Raw genomic sequence first — 14,962 nt, forward strand, 5'->3', positions numbered from 1 at the left:
TGTGTGTGTGTGTGTGTGTGTGTGTGTGTGTGCGTGTGCGTGCGTACATGTGCACTTGTGTGTGTGTGTGCTTGTGTTTATGTGTGTGATGTAATATGTAGAGCTGCTGACTCCTTTGTGACCCAGTTATACACTTACCTCCACAGCTCCTGCTTATCGGTACTCTCACACTAATCTCTGGTCACTTTGTAATGGGAGGAAATTCCCTGCAGGGATCAATTAGTTGCTAACAAAATGTTCAGATTGGCTGTTTTTCTGAAGAAAACTTTTCTTCTCTCAGAAAAATCCCTTTGACAAACAGATTTTATTGCAGTTTGTGTGAGCTTTCTCATTTTTATGACATAATTTTAATGTTAACCTTTTTTTATGGTGCATGAGGATTATATTTATTTGGCTTGTGGTTGGTTTTCTTATGTGTTTACAACTAATTGAAGAGGCTTATCTTGTGGACCACATAAATCTGATGAAGGTGGATTATTCAGGTGCTTATGCCACGTGTATTTTGTAGTTTATGATAGCTGCATTCACTTTCATATCCAAAGTAGGTCTGGGCAATAAATTGATCTCATTGATTCATTGAATTTTCTGTTTATGAAGATTTATTTTATTTTTTTCACCAATGCATGCTTTGTATCTTCATGGATCAGAGTTATATCAGCCCTCCCATTACATACTATCTTGTTTAACAAACATGTTTTATAGCTTGTATTTACTTCAAGTTTAAATGTAGGTCAAGTTCCAGAAGGGATAATTAAAATGCAAGCAAGTTTTTTGAAGTATTTTCTGTCATTAAGATATTTTATTTGTAAAGCAGATAGCCCAGCCTAATCTGAAGTGAAGAAATATGTGTAGAAAACATTAAAGAAAGTATCTGAGTACAAGCATAAAGTTGCCTAAGGCTGGTTACAGCCTTCATGAGGCAGTGATAAGGAGACGGATCATTCTGGTCTGTAATTATTTCAACATGGTGGTGAATAACATCTTGGGTCAAAGTGTGAAATTCAGAAAAACAGAAATTCTACCGTCGTCCAAGCAGATGTTATTTCTGCTCCTGTTCTGAGCAGCTGTGTTAATCGTGTTCCAGCACATTTCTTCCCACAACTTAATAACCAAAATGCTTTGTTGGCAGAAGTGAATAGAAGCAGCTGAAAATCTATTTTCCTCACATAAAGCAGCCAACACAGTTAAAATTTTAATTTTCACAATGTAATATTTTAGCCATCAAACTCTATCAGTCTAATTACAGTTTCTTAACATGTTCCTTATCTGCCAGGAATGGAGCTAATATTACAAATTTTGTTGAAAGGAGAAACATCTTCAGAGAACTTTTATCCAGCTCACCATGTACGATGTGATGTCTGAATGCTAAGAGTGTTTATGAGGTTAGAACGGGTCTTCGTCAGTCAGAAGAGTTCCTCTAAATGACAATGCTGCAAACGCCAGTTGTGATTTCTTTAAGATTTTGAAGCTTTCTGACTCATATATGGTTAATGTACCTTTTGTTTCCTTGCAGTGAGATCTTCCCGTACCTTGTTGTCGTGATCGGCCTGGAAAATGTGTTGGTGCTCACCAAGTCTGTGGTTTCCACCCCCGTTGACCTTGAGGTCAAACTTCGAATTGCTCAGGGTAAGGTTTTCACCCAGTCATCCTTTTAGGATTCACTGGGATTAAAAACATGTAGTACCCTTTATGTTTTGTCCTTTGCCCTCACTAGGCCTTAGTAATGAGAGCTGGTCTATCATGAAGAACATGGCCACTGAGCTGTGCATCATCCTGATTGGATATTTCACCTTGGTGCCAGCTATCCAGGTTGGAGAAATGTGCTTTAATTATTGCATCATGAGAAAAACATGATTGTGTCTATAAAGAAAAAGATAAAGTTAAAGAATATAAAGTGATGTAAACAAATTTTTGTCTTATGCAGGAGTTTTGTCTTTTTGCCGTCGTGGGGCTCGTTTCTGACTTTTTTCTGCAGATGTTTTTCTTCACAACAGTCCTGTCTATAGATATTCGCCGTATGGAGGTAAGACTTGCATGAAAAAACAAACATTTAATAAGAAAACATATTTTTTTTAACTTCTGAGAAGGAGTCCTATTTCAGATACAACCTAAGTTACATTAGCTTTTTTGCATACGAGGGTAAACAACAGTGTTTAGCGAATAAATAATAATCAAGAAATTGGTGAATGTCTTCCTATGCAACTTTATTGACGGTAATATTAAAAATTAATCTAAATTAATTACAGCTGGCTGACCTGAACCGCCGGCTTCCCGCCGAGGCCAGCCTGCCTCCATCAAAACCGGGACCCCTGCGAACACGAGAGGCCCCTCCTCCGCCTCGGCCCTCCCCCCACACAATCACCCTGCAGACCCCGGCCTTCAGGAACCTGAGGCTCCCTAAAAGACTGCGTGTTGTGTACTTCCTGGCCCGCACACGCCTGGCCCAGCGCATCATCATGGTGAGTCAGCTCTTTATGCTACGTGTTCTGACTGGTTTTAGTTTTTAAATTAAGTTTTAAGTCCATTTATTATTTGATTGATCTAATTCTGGTTGCTTTTTTTCTATTAAGCCACTATTGTAGCTGAAGTTGAACTTTTGGGGGGCTTTGTTCTGTTTCTAACGTCAAAGGTGTTTATTTTTACTTTTTCTTTGAGAAACTAACTCTTAAGGTTGAGGATTCAAAATCATAAAAACGTCCTACATACCAAATGTTTTACGGTGTTTTTATAAGATTATTAGACAATGTCCTGAAGTGGCTGGAGTTCGACTAATGTAGCTCCTCCCCCACCTGCTGCTGCGCTCTGCTGGTCAGCTGGTTGAAACGTTTCTATACGTTTTCCTCACTTACAAGGAAGACAAAACCAACTGACTCCAAACACTCTGCCTAAGAAGACTACTGGATCTTACTAAATTTGTTCTATTATTCTGTATTTTTAATTAAGTCTATGTATCATAATCAAAATGCCAATGAAAAATGTAGGTAACATAAAATGTTTTATTATTTTATCAGCATCAGGATATTGACTTTTTCTGACTTAAATTAAAACAAATAATTGTAAATATTTTTTTTTAGTTTCTAATGTTAATATTCTGAAATTGTAGTATTTTTATTAAGGTTTATTAAACCATGAGCACAAGTTCCCAAACCATGAGTTGGGAACTTGTGAATCCCAACTCAACAGATTCACAAATTCTAATCTCACTTTCTCTCCACATTTTCAGGTTGGTACGGTAATCTGGATCGGCATCCTTGTCTACACGGACCCGGCTGGAATCCGCACCTACCTGGCTGCGCAGGTGTCTGAGCAGAGCCCCCTGGGGGACTCCGGCGGAGGCGGTTTAAGCCCCCATCTGGCAGTGGCACCGGTTTTCCGTGGCGGGGATCCTACCAGCACCCTGAGCATCCACCGTGCTCCGGCTCCAACTCCACTACCTGAAAACCAATCACAAGGTCACCTTGGGCCAGCAGGACCTCTTCCTCACGCCCCGCCCTCCGTGCCCCAGATCACCTGGGGGGCCGAAGATGAGGAAGGATGGAGGAGATTGTCTTTTAGGCATTGGCCGTCGCTTTTCAGCTACTACAATATAACTTTAGCAAAGAAGTGAGTATTGCCTCAAATTACAAATTTAGTATTTTGTCTGTAACTCTAAAATAGGAGACTGGATTTAAACGTTTGTTATATTGAACTTTATGTAACTAGAAAAAGATTTGTAAATACAAATAGAAAATCAATCTTAGTGTATATTGGTTAGGTTTTATTTTCCTTCTGATTTCAGTTTCCAGTTAAATTTACAAACTTTTCTCTAAAATGTTAGCAAAGCGTTATTAGTAACTTTAGTAAAATCACAGCAGTACTTTTATCAAATGACTTGCATTGAAATCATGGTTGGGTCAGATTTTCTCTTTGATTTAAGAACAGGATTATAGTTTTGTTTTTTTGAACAATCTTAAAAATGATTTAAAAAAATACATGTATCTGCCAGTCATTCAAGAAATACATTTTTATTTTGTTTCAACCTTCTGTTACTTTAAGAGTGGGTTTTATTACTCTGTATAATAATGCTTTTTTATTTTAGTAAAAAACAAAAAAAGTACCCTAATGTTTTCACTACATTCTTAATAAATCTAACATTACTCACCTTTGACTTTACCATCAAAATTACTTTCAGCTGCTTTTTTTGTTTTCAAGAAGGCATGAAAAATTAAAGCTGTGTCTTCCTTTATTTTAAAATCTAATTTTTGGATCAAAAATGTCATCCTCCTTGTCAATTTTAGGTACATCAGCCTTCTCCCGGTAATTCCCGTCACGATTCACTTGAGCCCCCAGGAGGCCATTGAAACGCGTCACCCTCAGGACACGAGACACCCTCCTCCACTAATCCCTAAAGTTTCTGCAGATATACAGACAGACCTCACCCTCTACAAGTGAGTACTCTGAAATACACAGACCTCTGTGTATAAAACCCACTTTGTTTCCTTTAAATGCATCAGAAAAGAATATTTTACTTCATTCAGAAAAAGCGTCCTGATTTTATTTCAGTTAGACCAAACATGTCTGGAAGTATTTAAGGTGATGAAATAATTTTAAGTCGTATTTATTTATGCTCATCTAAGAGTTGTGTCTTATATGCAGAATGCTTGTTTACCACATGTAACCCACTTCATATATTTTAAATAATTAGTTGCCTTTGCATTGTACTTTGTGCAAAAGGGCTTCCAAATTATTTTTTAAGAAATGCTACAGAACCTGAGAAAACTAAAGAGTAACGGACAGTTTTAATATCAGACTGACTGCTTGATATCTGAATCTACAGATGGAGCAATCAGGTGTAGAAAAATGTAGCTAATCCTCCTGAGAAAGGATTTCTATGCAGCTGAACTATGCTGGGTTTTATAGTTTACTGAGATGTTGCACTAAGTTTCAGATTTATCATATAAAATCTGGAACTACTTTTCTAATTTCAAATCATTATTAGGCTACATTCACAAATTAACGTGTGATTTTACACAGTTCAGTATTTCTACCCAGTCATCTTTTATCATCTTCTTCATCTACCTTCGCTCCAACAATGTCAGAGTCTGGAGTTGAGTTATCTTTGTTCTGTGTTATATAAGACATTGTGTTTTCTCCCAACTGCAGTTCACCGGAGTGGAAGCTGATCTTTTCATTTCAGTCTGTATGTTAGTTTTCAAATATTTGGGTCAGGGTTGTGACCCTCACAGTTGGAGAAGAGGCTGTTGAGTTCATCTGACCCTGAAACAGATAGAAGACCAGTGTGCTAAAGATCAGTGTTGCATAATTTAATGAGGGGCATATCATGAAACCCGAAAAACTTCTTTTTATAACATTTTTTATTTTATTTTTTTTTTTTTTTACCACGGGGGGGATAAGTCGGTAAAATAGATTTAAATCGGCTGGGAAATTCTCTTACTAGGAATGTCTCACACAGATTCCAAGTATTCAAAACAAAACATTTCCATGTCCTCTTCCCAGATTTCTGGAAAATTGCTGCTGCTTCATGCTGGTAAAGATAAACCTGAGGCGCCGTTGAGATAACATGCGATTTGCTTTGGAGTCAAGTATAAACTGGTTCTTACACAGAAGTGGAATGTGCACTGGTTTCTTCCCAGACATCCGCTTTGACTGGCTTGAATGGTGAAAACAAAACAAAAAAAGTAAAAATCATGGCCTAATTATTGCTATTTATGTCAGTTCTGTGTTACATTTTTCTATTTTTTTTTCTCCTCTTCTTAGATGAAGAGTTGAGACCAGATACATCTTATCCCCTCATTAGATTTAAACGGAATAAAACAGCAAACCTTTTTGCATACATTTTTTTTTTTTTTTTCAGAAATAAATGACAAGACGTTGACTGTTTCTTTACGGGCCAATAATTGAAAGTTTTAACACTTAGAACTTAGGCTGGTTAAATCCTCCCTTTTTCTGTTCTACTTTTTACATTTTGAATTCCTGTTTAAAAAAGTTAAATTCAGGTTACTGTAGTTTAGAAAGTAAAATAACCAAATGTTAGGATTCTTCAAGCTCCAAACTTTACATTAAATTGTTTCAAAGCCAGTTTTGGTCAGAGAAGGTCATTATCTCATCATCATTTTAACTCCACATTCCTCAGTTGACAGCAGGCGGATTTTCCTTGTCAGCATCTTGTGAAGTATGTTTAAGACATAAACATCTCCACTTGTGCAGATGTTTACATGATCGCCGGTTCATGGATTAGAAATATTTTTTTTTACTGCGCTCATTCTGAGAGAGTTTCATCATTTCTGCCTTCTTCTCCCCACTTCCTGTCCAGGGTTGCTGCTTTGGGCCTGGCTGCAGGCGTCCTGCTGGTTCTGCTGCTCTTCTGCCTCTACCGCGTTCTCTGTCCCCGTAACTACGGCCGAAACGGCGTTGCTCACGGGCGTCGGCGACGAGGCGAACTGCCCTGCGACGATTACGGTTATTCTCCACCTGTCAGTGAGATCTCCCCTCTGCTGCTGAGGGGACACAGTATGGTAAGAAGGGCTTCGGAAGACTAATAAAAATGCTTCACGGTATTATTATAAAGCGTGTTTGCAAACATGACTCCTCTCGTTGGTTCTTGTAGGACATCGAGTGTTTGGCCAGCGATGGGATGCTGCTGGCCAGCTGCTGCTTGGCGGGACAGATCCGTGTTTGGGATGCCCAGACTGGTGACTGTCTGACGGTCATCCCAAAGCAAGGGTGAGGTCACAATCTGAATTTCCTCTTCAGCTACGCTGCCCTTAGAAGCTGCCCAGACTTTAACCAGTTTGATTATTTACAATTCTTCTGTTTGGGACAAGGAAAACAATGAGACCATTTTGTCTTTTTATGAACCCTTATCTGCATTTTATGATGCTGTAATAAAAACACAGAGAGGTCAGGTTGACTTTGTAGGAAGGTTCCACGTTGCAGACTTGTAATTATGACTAATGTACACCCTCCTGATCACTGTAGTTCATCTCTGTGCTCAGTAGCTCTCCAAACATGTTTAAAAGTAAATTGAACCATGAAATGTCGTTAAATTTCTTGAAACAAAAGTGCTTGTAGCAAGTCCTCCAAATGATTTCCTAACTTGCATTACTGGTGCAGCTAAAAATGTTAAATATCATGAAAATATAAGAAAATGGAACCTGCATATTATTTAGATTAGTGACAGAGTAAAATATTTGAAGCCTTTATTATGATTTTTAGAGTTTAGGGCTTACAGATAATGCCAAATGTATGTTATGTCTGACAAATGTAGCTTTAAAATAAATGTTTGTACTTTACTTTAATTGAAGGAGCACTGATAATTTAAGGGTAACTTTAAACCTTAAATATGAGTTAATTCAGTTTTTAACAAAAGAACTGGAGTCACTCTTACTGGCAATCCCAACATTTCCTACAAAATGAAAGTGATTAAAATATTTTTTAAATTTATGATTAGCTTTTTTAAATTTAATCTGAGTTTTCTGGGAACTAATTAGTAATGCAAGACCCCTGTTTCCAGGGGCCATAAATATGGTGTGACATATAAGCATATTTCTCTTTTTCACTGCCAATGAGGCTTAATGAGGACCCATTTTTATTCATTTTGGCATCAAAAATCTGCAAAGCTTAATGATAGAATGTCTCTCTAGCAACCATTATATGCTGTTTTTGGAAAGTGTTTTAACATCACAAATGTAAAGATGTGTAGCTTTTTAGACTGTTAATTGGAATTGTGTGCTTTAGTCTGATGAGAGTAACATTGAGCTCTTCATCACTAAACAAAGGACAAACATGTGGTAAACAACTTTATTCTGTCTGCTATGTGCACTGAGGAATCTGTGGGTCATCTCTTCATAAGTCCCCATAAAATTTACTGAAGTCCATAAATTATTGGAAATGCTAGATTAAAAAAAACAACAAAAAAACAGAAAAAATCTCAACATGAAAACAGTTCCAGTCACAAAATTAGTGATTTTGTTCAAAACAATAGTTTTTTTTCCTGCGCTGAATAAATATACGCAAGTTAAAAGTTGGTTATTTATGTTTGTTCAGTAAGAGATTATTTGCATCAACATCAGTATTTACTGATATTAGTCATTTTTAACATGTCGGTATTGGTCCGATAAATAAAACTGGGCCACATTAACTGATATTTTTCGCCAGCTTGTTGCTGTTTGTTTGTGGAGGTGGAGCTGAGGAGGTTGATCATGCGACGAAAGCGATGCAGCGCATAGTGAAATATATAAAATACTCAGTATAGGAAAATACCATCTCTGCCTGAACAGCGATATTAACATCGGGCCAAGTTTTCACATCAGTGCAGTTTGAAGGCTTTTCCCATCTTCCCTCCCATTTATTGTGACCTCTTAGAGGGAGAAGCAGGCTGCTCTCTCTTCGTATCCATCTGATTGTTCTGTTTTCTCTGCAGATTAAGACGATGCAGCAGCAGTGGCTGCTGGGAGCAGCGAGACGTCTGGGACACGATGACTGCAGAGTGCGACTGCGCCTGTGACTCTAGAGACCCGAACCTCAGCTGTGACGGGGCATCGGAGGACGACTGCTACCCGCTGAGACGTCGCACCGCTCCGACCCGGCCGCCTCTCTTCACCGACCAGCCCGACCTGACTCCGCTCATCGACACCAACTTCACCTCCCAGCCGCCCTCCAACCTCGCCACGCCGCCCAGAGGAGGGTTCGACTTCGGAGGGCTGGTGGAGCGCGCCTACATGGAGCATGAGCCTCCGTCGCCGTCTACGTACCCGTCTCCTTCCTCCGCTTCCTCCTCGCCTCCTTCAGCCACACATCTCCAGAGGAGCCTGAGCCTGGGGGACGCATGTGGGCCCCCGAACCAGGCTGCCGGGGCTGGGACGCAGTCCGCTGGAGACTGGGAAAGCTCCGTCTGGGCCATGGAGCTGAGAGGGAATCTGATCGCTGCTGGGAGGAGCAGCGGCAAACTGGAGGTGTGTGAAACTAAATTAAATGTTGTTATGGCTCATTTAATTCAAGAGTTATTGTAGATGCTGATGGCTGTAGGTAATAAAAATCTCTTGTCGTGTTAACCCTAGTTTTGGGTAGAACATATTTACTGACATATTTACATATTGAAATCTTAAATGTAAATCGTATATATTTATTGCACAGTTTTGGCCTAATTTGCTCTGAGTGTGTCCTTCGGCACTGGGCCTTCTGCAGTGTCTGTATGCTCCAGTTAACGATGAACCATTTACTAAATTAGTTGGTGATTATTTCAGTAATCAATTAATCCTGATTAGTAGTCATTTCAGCCCTACTTTGAAGTAAACAACAATTAGAGGTCTCGTTTATTTAAGGAACTAAACAACATTTAAAATAAAGTGAATTTTTTCATGTGGTTCCAGCTGTGGGACGCAGTAGAGGGGTCTCTGCGGTGCAGCAATGAAGATGGAGTCTCTGGTATCACCGCGCTGGCGTTTCTTAACAATAGGTAAAACTCAGATCTTTTACTTGTTGTCTTAAAACAAAAATAAACAAAAACTTCACACATATTTATATAGATGTCTGTGTTTTTGTTTATTTAATTTAAAAAATGTTTTCTTTTTGTATCAATTTATTTCTCTTTGCTTATTTTTAACTTTTGTAAAGTTGGATGTGAAAAGTGGAAGAAATGCTTCAGGTTCTGATATCTTTTCTGACTTTCTGTTCTCAGAATCGTGGCAGCGCGACTCAACGGGTCGTTAGATTTCTTCACTGTTGAGATTAACAAACCTCTGGGTCTGCTGCAGTACAGAGGTGAGATGATCTTTATAATTATTTGACCTGAAATGTGACACTATTTAGGGTATTCGATTAGTAAATGTGATATAGATTCTTTCAAAAATGTCAATAAACTTCTGTATTAGACATTGAGACAGAAATGGCCTGGAAAAGCTCCAGTAACAGAGCAGTGATCCCTGCTGTGATGCCTTCAGGTGCCCCTGGGCGAGGCAGCATGCCCCCGTCTCCCTGTTACAGCAGCGAGGACCTGATCAGCTGTCAGCTCACGCGCTCTGTGCAGTGTGCCCACCAGAAGCCGATCACTGTGCTGCGAGCGGCCGCAGGCAGGGTGGTCACCGGCAGCCAGGACCACACAGTCAGGGTAAACTCCAAACCTCATACGATTTACTACCACACTGTCTTAAAACATCACTGGCTTCTCTGTCTTTATAAAACGCAACAGAAAAGGAAACACATACTCTTATTATGTACCGTTTGGTCAGGTTTATCGTCTGGAGGACTCCTGCTGCCTTTTTACCCTGCAGGGTCACTCTGGGGGGATCACAGCCATCTACATTGACCAGGTCAGTAACAATACATCTTTACTCTTCTATCAAATGGCTAAAGCACCAAATAGTCAGACATAATTTAGTCTACAAATGTTGACTATAGAAAACTAAATGTGTTCAGGTTGTTTAAAACAGGGTGTAGTTTTAAATTCTGCAAAAAATGCATTTTTTTCATCATGTAGTTTCTATTTTTTAAAGCTCTGTAAGTAGTTTCAACATTTAACATACAAGGTTATTAATTTATATGATAATATTTCTATGATTTTTTTTTAAATGAAAGTAATCAAAACTTAGACAATGGAGTATGAAATGACTCCATTGAAAGAATGAATGAAGTCGAATAGGACAGGAATAAAGTCATTATTACAAAAATAAAGTTGTAATATTACTAGAATAAAGCCATAATATTATAACTTTTTTATTGTAAAACTACAACATTTTTCTTGTAATATTATGACTTTGTTCTCTTAATTTTATGTCATTTTTTTATTATTATTTTCTTAGCGTGGCCCTAATACTCCATCATTCAAAACAAATAGAAAAGTAATCATTTATTTTTTTCATCAGACGATGGTTCTAGCAAGCGGTGGGCAGGACGGCGCCATCTGCCTGTGGGATGTCCTGACAGGAAGCCGCGTCAGCCACGTCTACGGTCACCGTGGCGACGTCACATCCCTGGTCTGCACTACCTCTTGTGTCATCAGCTCAGGACTGGATGACCTCATCTGTATCTGGGACCGCAGCACTGGCATCAAACTGTACTCCATACAGCAGGTACTGAACGGGTCGCAGAAAGTAATAGTAGAAATACAAAGAAGACCAGAGAAAATATGTTTTGCATAACATTTTAAAGTCATTTTTGCCTCTGGGACTCTTCTGTCAGACAAAAGTTTGAGTCGTTTGCAAACGTCTTCACTGCGTTCAGTGAGGCTACTGCTAATTAGTTGCTAATTTACCGTTGCTAGCTAGCTAGCTTAATTGCCTCCATAATCTAAGTGCAAATTTATCGCCAGTTGTGAGGACAACATTCGTTTTGGCCACTTGCTGACCTCTGCTGCTCCTGCCAGCAAATATAAGGATAGATTAAAAAAACCGTTACGCTCGGCTCTATGGGGCTTAATGAGCCAAATGCAAAGTGAGAAGCATAAAGCTGAGTTCAGAGTTTTTGCTCTGCTTGTTGTAATGCAGCAAGTTCTCCCAACCATTCTTCTATTTATAGGTCTTTCTGTCTTAAATTTCATTCAAGGTGGCATTAAAAATGTCCTAAAGTTTGACTTGATGAAACAAAAGGGTTAAGGCCTTAAAATGTCTTAAATTCATTGTTGATTGTTTTTTGTTTTTGTGATAGTTGGCCTACACTACATTAAATTTTGTCGTGGTAGGACCTTCTTGTCTGGCATTAGTTTGAGTGACTCAAGGCTGTTGATGCTACTGCTAACTAGCTGCTAATTTACCCGTGCTATCCACCATTTTTGCCTAGATTTCTTGCTTCTATCATGGATACGTGCAATTTCACCACCAGTTGGTTTAACAACATTTGTTTTAACCACTTGTTGACTTCTGCTGCCAACCTGTATGAGGCGAGGTTAAAAAAATCCTCCTTCAACTGGTTGTTTGTGGTCACCAGGAGGATGGCTGTGGGGCCAGTCTTGGCGTGATCTCAGAGTCTCTGCTGGTGACGGGGGGCCAGGGCTGCGTCTCCTTCTGGGACCTGAATTTCGGCGACTTGCTGCAGACCGTCTACCTGAGCCAGAGCGGCGACGGTCAGGGCGTCCGGCAGCTGCTGGTGCTGGACAACGCCGCCATCGTCTGCGACTTCGGCAGCGAGCTCAGCCTGGTCTACGTTCCCTCAGTGCTGGAGAAACTGGACTGAGGAAGATGGGCAGCTGGCACCGGGTGGGAAACACTCACTCGGCTCTATCATCTTACCTTTTTTTTTTTGTCATATATCAGAAGTTCAGATGTTGAGAAAGGAAAAACTATCACAAGGGTCATGGGATATGAAATCAAATCCATCATTCCCCATCTTTTTGTTCATTTTAAGTGCGAGCTTGTGCGTTTGCTTCGTCGCTCTGCCCTGGATGCTGCTGACTTGGATGGGACCTTCTGTGATCCGACCCTCTGAATGAGGAAGATGGAGCAGTTTCCTGTTTTATCAGTTTTTGTTGTTTTTTTTTTGTTTGTTTTTTTTTAAATATTCCTGCTGTGCCGTTCACTTGACAGGAAATGAAGTCACAGTTCTGCAGCCTGTTGGGATGAACAGAGTTATGCGAGAGTGTTTGTGTGTGTGCATGAAACCTAGTCCAAGCCTTTTTTTTCTTTTTTTCAAGCAAACACCTTCTGAGAGGAAGAACTGAATTGTGAGGAAGTGTGTGAGTGTGTGTGAGTCGGGATGGGGGGAGAACTGGTGATTACTGTAAAAAGTAAACCTCCGGTGGAGGATGTTTTTATATGTATAAATCTATTATTTATTAGCAATATGTTTTTAAGTAACAGTTTGTTTGTGAGTGGTTAATCCCAACTCTTAAACTTCAATATTAAGTGGAAATGATGATGACTTTAAATGTAGGAAGGTGTTTGTCTGGCAGCGTTGAGCCAACTTTTTAAAACTGGCCGCTTTTAATATTAAGCTGGAAAGTGTTGGAGGCGTTGAGTCCAAACTGCCTCAGAGTCCTGCGTGAGTGGGCGGGGCTGGGGGCGGGGTCTGATTCACGCCACTCCTTCATCAGGCTACCTCCATTCTTGAATTTTGTTGACTGATGATGTTGTGCACGAGTTCTCACCGCCTTCTTTACGCTTGTGTCGCCGTCTGAGGTTATTTTTCCGAATCACTTTCTTTTGGTCACGTCCAGACTTTCAAACCCAAAGGAAGCCTCTGTTTATAATTTCTCTTCCCAATAGTAGTGTAAAAGAAAACATGTCATTTTGGTCATTTTTTAGGTCCCCATGAACTAAATCATTGCCCTGCACTGGGACGTTGTTACTGAACGAAGAAAGCGCAAAGTTAACTATTTCTGTATCAGTAAATTGTTTAAAAACGAAGCCTAGAACGTGGAAGAAGCAATTTAACAAGAATTTTGATTCAGTCAGGCTGCAAGACTCTAGATAATGAAAGTTAAAGAAGCTGGATCTGGAAATGTTGGCAGGCTCTTTAACAAAGTGGAGGTAAAGTTTTACATTTACCGGTGAAAGTGATGTTCAAAGCGCGTTCATCTCTAACATGGTTTAAAAATGCCAAGTTTTGTGATGTTTTACAGTAATTCCTGCATCATAAATGCTCAGTTCAAAGTTGCTTCCACTCATGGCAGGAAGACTAGGGTAAAATATTTAAAAATGTTAATTATAGTGGAATCGCAATTTGAGTCAAAGTTTTGCAGACCCACATGTCTGACCGGTGCATCACTACTAAAAACTAAAATTCTTTCGAGCTGGAAGTATTCCTGCGAGAGCCAGTCAGACATTAGAGAGATCAAGCTGTATAAAAATGTAACTGAACCCCTGGTACTTTTTCAAGTTGCATTCTTTGAATTACCTGCAGATTTACAGATCAGGAAAACGCTTTCATTAGACCAAAAACAAAAAACAAATCTGTATTTCTCTGCTCAGATTCTTGTTTCAGATTTCTAAACCTCAGCAACGTTTACCAATCCTTTTTAACCCAGAATCATTCATTGGACTGAATAAAAGGAATCAAAGTTATGTTCCCTGATCTCCTCACTTGCAGTTTAGAAATCTGTTGAGAATGTAATCCACATCGTCACGCGATCGACTTTTTCCCTCCCAAGCAAAGAAAATCCAGAATGTATTTTCACCATCTTCCCAGCTACAGTTTGTCTTCTGAATGTAGCCTCAGGCCAGCCACGTTATTCCCTCACAACATGAGCTGAGTGCACTACTAACTGACTCTATTTGATATGTTCACACATTTTAATGCACTTTTTTTTGTTTTTGCTAACGTCAGCTTCCAGTTAGGAGCGGTGGGCGCGTTTAGGTTCCCACACATCTGCAGCACTGGTAACACAAGCTGTGGTTTCTCTGGGACGCTGCCAACGTGTTTACATTCAGGGAACAAACAGCTGACCCTCGCAGATTATGAGAACTTGGGTTTTATAATTATGATTCAAACAAGAAGTCTCAAATTGCGCCTGCGTCCCACAGAAACCAGGCCATGTGGCCGCCTTGTTCGTTCGTTTCCTGCTGTCTAGTCAAGAAAAGCTTTGGAATTAGATGTGTGTAGTTTTTGTTTTTTGATATTATTTCTAACTGGTTTTCCTTCTAGAACTGTGAATGAGTTAAAGCTGAAGTTTGGCATTTTAGAAAATATAAATGTTTTTAAGTGCTGAGAACAGAATATTTACATCCAGGTAGGACTACGGCACAAAGCACAAAAATCATCTGAAGTAAAGTCTTCCTTAAAGGGATAGATCTACCCTCTGGAGATTTTTTTATTGCTGCTAAATATTAGAAAAACATGTGACTGATAATGAAATTACACGCAAGAGGATTAGGGCCACTGACTCTACTTAAATCAAATTTCTGCCTTTCTTTCTTCTGAATTTGAGAAACAAATCAGAACTCTGACTTTATTCTGGAAAAAAACTTATCTCCAGACAAAAAAGGAAGAATTGACTTTTTGATAGACAATATTTTGACTTTTATGTCTACTT

The 14,962-nt window shown here is 39.5% G+C and overlaps 1 protein-coding gene across 5 annotated transcripts in view; it reads left to right on the plus strand.

The window, feature by feature from the left end:
- The window catches only part of scap (SREBF chaperone), a 29,399-nt gene extending 14,717 nt beyond the window's left edge, over nt 1–14,682 (plus strand). For all 5 annotated transcript variants that reach the window (XM_007569897.2, XM_007569895.2, XM_016680629.1 and 2 more), the window contains exons 9-23: nt 1,514–1,626; nt 1,715–1,809; nt 1,925–2,023; nt 2,247–2,459; nt 3,224–3,603; nt 4,278–4,427; nt 6,314–6,515; nt 6,608–6,723; nt 8,423–8,954; nt 9,372–9,457; nt 9,680–9,762; nt 9,942–10,108; nt 10,230–10,310; nt 10,863–11,069; nt 11,923–14,682. In XM_007569897.2, coding sequence (XP_007569959.1) covers nt 1,514–1,626; nt 1,715–1,809; nt 1,925–2,023; nt 2,247–2,459; nt 3,224–3,603; nt 4,278–4,427; nt 6,314–6,515; nt 6,608–6,723; nt 8,423–8,954; nt 9,372–9,457; nt 9,680–9,762; nt 9,942–10,108; nt 10,230–10,310; nt 10,863–11,069; nt 11,923–12,168 — 2,770 coding nt within the window. In that variant the 3' untranslated portion in view covers nt 12,169–14,682. The remainder of the gene's footprint in view (nt 1–1,513; nt 1,627–1,714; nt 1,810–1,924; nt 2,024–2,246; nt 2,460–3,223; nt 3,604–4,277; nt 4,428–6,313; nt 6,516–6,607; nt 6,724–8,422; nt 8,955–9,371; nt 9,458–9,679; nt 9,763–9,941; nt 10,109–10,229; nt 10,311–10,862; nt 11,070–11,922) is intronic.
- Nucleotides 14,683–14,962: the final 280 nt, after the last annotated feature.

The sequence above is a fragment of the Poecilia formosa genome, unplaced genomic scaffold, assembly GCF_000485575.1.
Source record: "Poecilia formosa unplaced genomic scaffold, Poecilia_formosa-5.1.2 Scaffold250, whole genome shotgun sequence".
NCBI lineage: Eukaryota > Metazoa > Chordata > Actinopteri > Cyprinodontiformes > Poeciliidae > Poecilia > Poecilia formosa.